The sequence below is a fragment of the Myxine glutinosa genome, chromosome 13, assembly GCF_964187855.1.
Source record: "Myxine glutinosa chromosome 13, kmMyxGlut1.1, whole genome shotgun sequence".
Lineage (NCBI taxonomy): Eukaryota > Metazoa > Chordata > Myxini > Myxiniformes > Myxinidae > Myxine > Myxine glutinosa.
The window spans coordinates 99,037,506-99,046,461 of NC_136273.1; the positions used below are offsets into that span (position 1 = coordinate 99,037,506).

General features: G+C 52.5%; 1 protein-coding gene across 9 annotated transcripts in view; it reads right to left on the reverse strand.

Annotated features, from left to right (window-relative positions):
• The window catches only part of GOLGA2 (golgin A2), a 102,780-nt gene extending 95,085 nt beyond the window's left edge, over window positions 1–7,695 (reverse strand). For 5 of the 9 annotated variants that reach the window (XM_078767816.1, XM_078767813.1, XM_068098623.2 and 2 more), the window contains exon 1: window positions 7,608–7,691. In XM_078767816.1, coding sequence (XP_078623942.1) covers window positions 7,608–7,655 — 48 coding nt within the window. In that variant the 5' untranslated portion in view covers window positions 7,656–7,691. Of the gene's footprint in view, window positions 1–7,607 lie in introns of all 9 variants that reach the window. The other 4 variants (XM_068098622.2, XM_068098621.2, XM_078767822.1 and 1 more) reach the window with 3 other exon arrangements.
• Window positions 7,696–8,956: the final 1,261 nt, after the last annotated feature.

The window sequence follows — 8,956 nt, forward strand, 5'->3', positions numbered from 1 at the left end:
GCTAAATAAATTTAGTCCCAGGTTCGAATCCAACTCCTGACAACCAATTGTTACAGACGTGGCTTGGATGTTATTCACCGAGCGGTTTTGGGATGACCACGTCTGCACAAGATTATACTCGATATTATACCCGAACGTTGACTAGTCGCGCGATGCTAGGTCAATGACGGAACAGACACACGGCTGGGATTAAAATGACGACACCAGGGATACGGTTCTCAAGACCTCCGGAGGAGATTATATTCGTTACGGAAGGTCAGATTACAGGGACGAGAGGTACAACATAGAAAGACAAGCACTTAGACACAATCTTATATTATTCCCAACAGACGACAGATAAACGGGACAAAGCTGACTCACACGGGGATTGATGGCTAGGAAAGGCAGGATCGATGGCTCAAGGTGCACTCTTGGCTCAAGGACAGGGTACTGTACGGTCCAGTAGATGCAGGAGGTTTCACAGCGCTCGAGGTGGCGTCTTGTCGTCTCAAGCTGGGGGCGCATCTGACGTCACATCCGGCGCGGGGCCGCGTATATCCGGCGGGGAGTGACACGCCCTCGGCTCGTTAGCTCCGCCTCGTGGAATCGGCACGTTGCTTCTCATTGGGTGCGTGCGGGGGGGTTACCGGCTCCGCCCTTGACGAGGAGCTGACAAGGAGCCCCTTTGTGGTAACCCCGTGGAGCGCATGGTCTGGAGCGCGTTGTCTGGAGCGCATTGTCGATGGCGGCTAACCGAGCCGGTGGGAGGACGCACACTCCCCCCCGCGCAGCGCCGTGCCCCTCTGTTGTTGTAGACGGGGAAGAAGATGGGAGGAGGTATGGGAAAGGTCCTAAACTCACTACTGGTGCCATATAATCACATTCTGGTGCAACGAAGAGTCATAATTAATGGAAACGAGGCCTTAACTGACATAGACTAAGAATAACTAGCAAGATGTCCGAAAGTTGTCTACGTGTGGTGCGGTGGACCTGGGCACGACATTTAATGGGGGAATAAGGGGAAGGTCGGCTCTACTGATTGTTGTTTACAGACAATGGGACTAGGGAATGGGGGATTGGGGATAGTTGGGGAGTATTGGGGAAAATAGGGGAATATTTACAAGCGGATATGGAGGCCAAATTCCATATTCGCAACAATATATATATAGATATATATATATATATATATATATATATATATATATATATATATATATATATATATATACATACATACATATATACATATATACACACACACACATATATATATACTATGCCACCTTCAGTCACACATCAGACATGGGCAGCAGGTTCATGAAATACTTTGGTAAAAAAACGGCAAAAGGGGAAACCAGGAAACAGTAAATTACACATTATTGTGCCACCTATAGTCGAACATAAAGCATGGACAGCAGGTACAACCTTCCAGGAGCAAGATCTGAACGTCACCGGGATGATAAAACTAACTGTTGGCTGCAGGATGATGCAGATTAAACAGAACATCACTCGGTAGAGCGCATTCCTCCAACAAGCTGAAGAGTTTACATTTTGTATCCTGAGGCCATATCTGCATCTGCACCTGAACCAAAATCTAATCGGCTTGTTATTGTCACCGACTCAAATAATGCGCAAAGTTTTGTCATAATCCATCCACAACATTTGGAGACATCATGTTACAGATTATTTTTGGCCCAATCTCTCAATGGTGAAGAATCACTTAAAAAATTAAAACATCTCGTATCCGGATTCGGATCTTCACCAAAATGTAATCATTTTGTCCTCGTCACACACCCAACCTGTCCACCAAGTTGTCAGAATACTTCTACAAATTTCTGAGATATCCTGATCAAAGATAAACAAACAACACAGCAGGGAGACAGACAGACACAAACAAACAAGGGTGAAAACATAACCTCTTTTCATTGGTGGTGGAGGCAAATATTGTCGCTCGATCCCTTCCGGTTAATACCAGGGCTTGCGAATGACCAGAACGGCTTTAACTGAGGCGACGACCGAATACGGATTTTGCTATCAACCGCAGGAGGAAGAAGTGAAGAGGAAGAGGCGGAAGCGCTTACTGATAGCGATCCAACCGCAGCTCCGATCCTGCAGGGGAATTATCTCAAAACGGACACAAGATTTTGAATGGAAAGGGAAAATAATGCAAGGGTTTTATTTGCAAGGAATCGCGGGACAGGGAAATACGTGCCGGTAATAAAATGTCCTAAATCGGGATCCCGCACACCGACTTCCAAATACGAGACAGGGGAATGAATTGCAAAAATAACTGTCCGTCGTGTACGTGTGAAATGTGGTGCGTCTTAACTGTCTGCAGTCTTCTCCACCGTCCAACGCGGCTCCAAGCTCCGGCGCGAGGAAACCCTCCATCCGCTTCGTCCACGCGCTCCGCCAGGCCCGAGGCAACGCCCCACTCCAGGCTCCTCGTCGACCGCCCATGAGGTCCATTCGCTCACAGCACCAAAAGCACCGAGCACCGCTCCAAGCACCATGAAGATGGCGAACCCACGACCACCAGTACCTCTCAAGACGAAGAGCTAAGAGCCAAGGACGAACAACGACAAGCGAAGGGCCAGCACAACTCAATACCAAGAGCGAAGTCTCAGCACGACGCAATCCAAGCGCGAACCGACAGCACGACTCAATCCCCCAGAGCGAAGCTTCCAGAATCCCGCCAGCGAGTCCTTTTGAAACCTGGCATATGACGTCAGTTCTGGCGCGTTACCCACAAGAGCCTCGTAGCTTCCCACCAGCTGGCGGCAGCCATCCGGCGGTGCCCCGATCTGGCTTCCTGCCGGCCTTCTTCCAAGGTCATTGTAAGGAAAGGGGAATTATTTAATGTTGCACTAAGTGGCCACACCGCCACGAAGTGTTTATATGAGTATGCATTGCCATAAGGGACAAAGGTTTGACGACAGAGGGGACGACGAACAAAGGAATCTTATCCATAATCCCTGTACTATTTAGCACGCCCTGCTCCCTCATAGCAGGGACACCAATACAGCTTATGCCGCCGAACCGGACTAACATAGAACTTATTACAGGGTAGATTCCCTATCGCGACAGTCGAAGCATGTTACCTATACAGATCTATCTGGCTCTAGATATTCCTCGACCCAAATTCATAACAATACAATGAATGTCATGATGAAAATGTAATCTTCAGTTATTAACTCCAACATATTGTGGTGTCCAACGCTCGATTACTACTGACACTGAACAACAACAAAAACAACAGGCATTTTAAAAGGCCATTTTCCCTGCAAGAGCAGAGGTTAGCCTTGCGGTCCCCATGACAATCTTCTCCATTTTGCCCTATTTTCTGCATCTCCCCTTGTTAACCCCCTGGCCCGCATTTCTTCTTCGACCATCTTTAGCCAAGTCTTTCTCAGTCTTCCCCGTCCTCTACTTCCTTCCACATTCATTTCCATCACTCTTCTCAACCAGTCACTTTCATCCTTCCTCAACACATGACCAAACCATCTCAAACTGTTTCTCTTCACAGCATCCATCACTACTGACACTGAACGAATGGACCAAAATGGTTGTTACTGCCCTGAAGTGCATGTGAGTAATACGTGCGCGGGAATCGCAAGAGGCACACGAGATCCTTAATCTGACTTGACGGGGCTTATTCCCCTCCACAAATACAAGGGGAAGAGTAAACCTCAATGGTGGGGTATGACGGCAGCATAGGAGAGGGGTGGGGAGAGTAATGGAAAACAGGGGCCCACAATAGATAAATAATGATTTAAAAGGGAATAACAAAATCAAAGTACATCTAAGGATTCTCTCACCAGACTCGAGCACGGATGGGGAGGGTAAACGAGAACTGGGTGAGGCCTCAGCTCTTATGAGGTGACGAAACATCCACGAACCCACATGAAGTAAGTGAGCAGTCATGAACAGGATGACGAACCAAGAAGGCGAATAGGCAATGAAAAAAGAACACGAACAGGCGAGCCAACCACAAAGCCTCTTCTCCTCAGGTGATTAGCTTTCACACTCTCCGTGCCGAACAAACTTTGACACTCGTGAGGTGGATCAAATAACTCCTCCTCCTCCTCCTCCTCCTCCTCCTCCTCCTCCTCCTCCTCCTCCTCCCCCCCCCCCTCTCCTCTTATTCCAATCCTCTTAACCCCCCCACCCCCTCTAATCTCTTACGCTGCCCCTCTTAACCCCCACCATCCTCTTACGCTGCCCCTCTTAACCCCCGCCTCCTCTCTCCTCTTATGCCACCCCCCCTTAACCCTCACCATCCTCTTATGCCGCCCCTACCAACCGCCACCCTCTCCGTCCTCTTATCCCGCCACCCTCTCCGTCCTCTTATCCCGCCACCCTCTCCGTCCTCTTATCCCGCCACCCTCTCCGTCCTCTTATCCCGCCACCCTCTCCGTCCTCTTATCCCGCCACCCTCTCCGTCCTCTTATCCCGCCACCCTCTCCGTCCTCTTATCCCGCCACCCTCTCCGTCCTCTTATCCCGCCACCCTCTCCGTCCTCTTATCCCGCCACCCTCTCCGTCCTCTTATCCCGCCACCCTCTCCGTCCTCTTATCCCGCCACCCTCTCCGTCCTCTTATCCCGCCACCCTCTCCGTCCTCTTATCCCGCCACCCTCTCCGTCCTCTTATCCCGCCACCCTCTCCGTCCTCTTATCCCGCCACCCTCTCCGTCCTCTTATCCCGCCACCCTCTCCGTCCTCTTATCCCGCCACCCTCTCCGTCCTCTTATCCCGCCACCCTCTCCGTCCTCTTATCCCGCCACCCTCTCCGTCCTCTTATCCCGCCACCCTCTCCGTCCTCTTATCCCGCCACCCTCTCCGTCCTCTTATCCCGCCACCCTCTCCGTCCTCTTATCCCGCCACCCTCTCCGTCCTCTTATCCCGCCACCCTCTCCGTCCTCTTATCCCGCCACCCTCTCCGTCCTCTTATCCCGCCACCCTCTCCGTCCTCTTATCCCGCCACCCTCTCCGTCCTCTTATCCCGCCACCCTCTCCGTCCTCTTATCCCGCCACCCTCTCCGTCCTCTTATCCCGCCACCCTCTCCGTCCTCTTATCCCGCCTCCCTCTCCGTCCTCTTATCCCGCCTCCCTCTCCGTCCTCTTATCCCGCCACCCTCTCCGTCCTCTTATCCCGCCACCCTCTCCGTCCTCTTATCCCGCCACCCTCTCCGTCCTCTTATCCCGCCATCCTCTCCGTCCTCTTATCCCGCCACCCTCTCCGTCCTCTTATCCCGCCACCCTCTCCGTCCTCTTATCCCGCCACCCTCTCCGTCCTCTTATCCCGCCACCCTCTCCGTCCTCTTATCCCGCCACCCTCTCCGTCCTCTTATCCCGCCACCCTCTCCGTCCTCTTATCCCGCCACCCTCTCCGTCCTCTTATCCCGCCACCCTCTCCGTCCTCTTATCCCGCCACCCTCTCCGTCCTCTTACCCCGCCACCCTCTCCGTCCTCTTACCCCGCCACCCTCTCCGTCCTCTTATCCCGCCACCCTCTCGGTCCTCTTATCCCGCCACCCTCTCGGTCCTCTGAACCCCAACCCTCTCGGTCCTCTGAACCCCAACCCTCTCGGTCCTCTGAACCCCAACCCTCTCGGTCCTCTGAACCCCAACCCTCTCGCAAGGTCCCATCGGCACCTGACTCGGAAATTACAGAAGGCTTTACGTGCAGGTCCTTCTCAAACCATGACAATTACTGAACAAATCATCACCCTTTGTATGATGCACATTGAAACAGGATCGTCCTTACTAAAGCTAAATTTCCTTACTTCATATAATCGAGATGGTTAAATCGAGATTTCTACCTGTTCGAAAGTAATATCTACCTCCCCTCACCCCCTTACAAATGTAACATTATCGTTGTTTTATAAACTACAATTGCACCGTCAGTCATTGACAAGTCATATGATTCTAGTACAATGGCAGAATGGCTTCCTGAATGAGCTTTTACTCATTGAGAACACAGAGCGGGGTCGAAGAATACCTCGCAGAGCGCGAACGTGGTACAAGAATACCTCGACGAGCGCGAACCTCATCCATAGGTCACTTTGTATGCATAAAAGGGCACAGGTGTTCCATTGGCAAAAGCATATGATATGCACTGGAGTGAAACACTCGAGATTCAGAACGAAGACCTCTGCGCCGACATCGATGAACGAACTGCTGGAGCGAAGAACAAAACTCAATCCGGGAGGAAGAAGAGGTCTCATAGGTGAGGAGAGGAGCTCAAGGTGTACCTGCCCAAGTGGTGCCAAGAGGTACCTGGGTACAGAGCTTGTATTGACCATGCACCCCCAGTCTCATCTTAGCGTTTAGAACCCAATAATCGAAAGGCTGCTCAACCTTCCAACAAGCCGAACCTGCCATTACCGGTCGGTGTCTCCACTATTTTCTCACCTTGCAGGTGCTAAACTGTCGGTGTAGACAAAACCACAAACAGTGACAAACCTAATCCCTCAAATCAACAACTCGCTCCTTTCCAAACCAACACCAAGGGTTCACATTTTATTTGACAGGAAAAAAAAATCCCGTACAAACGACCCTCGCACAGCACGACCCCTCGCACAGCACGACCCCACGCACAGCACGACCCACGCACAGCACGACCCACGCACAGCACGACCCTCGCACAGCACGACCCCTCGCACAGCACGACCCCTCGCACAGCACGACCCACGCACAGCACGACCCACGCACAGCACGACCCACGCACAGCACGACCCACGCACAGCACGACCATCGCACAGCACGACCATCGCACAGCACGACCCACGCACAGCACGACCCACGCACAGCACAACCCACGACCATCGCACAGCACGACCCACGACCATCGCACAGCACGACCCTCGCACAGCACGACCCACGCACAGCACGACCATCGCACAGCACGACCATCGCACAGCACGACCCACGCACAGCACGACCCACGCACAGCACGACCCACGACCATCGCACAGCACGACCCACGACCATCGCACAGCACGACCCTCGCACAGCACGACCCTCGCACAGCACGACCATCGCACAGCACGACCCTCGCACAGCACGACCCTCGCACAGCACGACGCACGACCCACGACCCTCGCACAGCACGACCCACGACCCTCGCACAGCACGACCCTCGCACAGCACGACCCTCGCACAGCACGACCCACGACCATCGCACAGCACGACCCACGACCATCGCACAGCACGACCCACGACCCTCGCACAGCACGACCCACGACCCTCGCACAGCACGACCCACGACCTTCGCACAGCACGACCCACGATCCTCGCACAGCACGACCCACGACCGTCGCACAGCACGACCCTCGCACAGCACGACCCTCGCACAGCACGACCCTCGCACAGCACGACCCTCGCACAGCACGACCCTCACCTCACCTCCTCTAGTGTAATCGAATTCACCTAATCTCTCCATTTTCGTGTCACAGTCTGTTTACACTTACACTACAGGTATCCACAAGCGACTCCTCACGTAGAGACGACCCACACAAACGCGACCCAAATCACATACCACTTCACCACACACGCAGGAAGAAGAAGAAGAGCTTGCCGATAAATGTGCAATAGACAAAATCAGGACAACTGTAACACAACTCGGACCTTCTTTTTGGCAGCGGCGAGCCTCGCCACTCTGCCACCATCCGCCATATCGCCCACGTCGACAACCAGCGCCGGACAACAATCTTTAAAATACAAACCGCCTTGAGGGCACCACTACCCCGGCGTGTTGGAAACATCTCTCATATACAAAAGCCCCTGGAGCGCCTTATGTTTCCATGAAGTGCTCGATAAATCGGCGGGCGCCACGTGGTATAGTCTGAGTGATATGATTGGCTACTTTATGCTATAGCATTGCCTGTTTACTTCCTGTCACGTGGTAACTGGTCGTGTAACGTATACTTGGATACGTGGCATGGACCTCACAGATCTCTTAAAAACAAAACACTTATTTAATCTCTAATTCACCTGACAGACTATATATTGCATTTTATAATAATAATAATACATTTATTTTATATAGCGCTTTTCAAGAAGCCCAAAGGCGCTTTGACAGAGTACAAAAAACAAGTGCAAAAAGACAAAAATAAATAGGTAAATATATAATCAAAGCAAAAGGAAGGAGAAGGAGAAGAGATAGTCAGGGGTTAAATGCTGTGGGTTAAATGTTAAATGCAGTGTTGAACAGGTGGGTCTTGAGTGATGTTTTGAATGTGGTGAGTGAGGAGGAGTCTCTGATGGTGTGAGGTAGTGCGTTCCAGAGGGTGGGAGCAGCGATGGAGTCGCTGTCCCCCCAGGATCTGAATTTGGTCCGCATGGGGGGGGGGAGGGGTCAGGAGGTTGGTACCAGCAGAGCGGAGGTTGCGGGTGGGAGTGTGTCTGGAGAGGAGGTCAATCAGGTAGGCTGGGGCCAGGTTATGGAGGGCTTTGTAGGTCAAGAGGAGGATTTTGTACTGGATTCTCTGGGAGATGGGGAGCCAGTGAAGCTTGTAAAGGACGGGGGTGATGTGGTCACGGGTCCGGGAATGGGTGAGTAGACGGGCAGCGGAGTTCTGAATGTATTGGAGTTTATTGGTGATTATTGAGGGTGAACCATAGAGGAGGCTGTTGCAGTAGTCCAGACGGGAGGTGATGAAGATGTGGATGAGGGTTTCTGCAGCCGTGGAGGAGAGGGATGGACGGAGACGGGCGATGTTTTTCAGGTGAAAGAAGGCTGTCTTCGTGATCTGTTTAGTGTGTTTGTCGAAGGAGAGGGTTTGATCAAAGATGATGCTGTGGCGGGCACAAGGGTCAATAATTTCGCGCACCAGTGGGTGGCGTGAGCGTCCAGGCGGGGAACTGAAATACATGCCCCGCCTTTCGGCCGATCGGCCACGCCCGGGGGCAAGGCGTGGCCTCGGGACATATATGCGGGCTCTAAGCTCGAGCCCGCCCAGTGCTGATATGCGAGC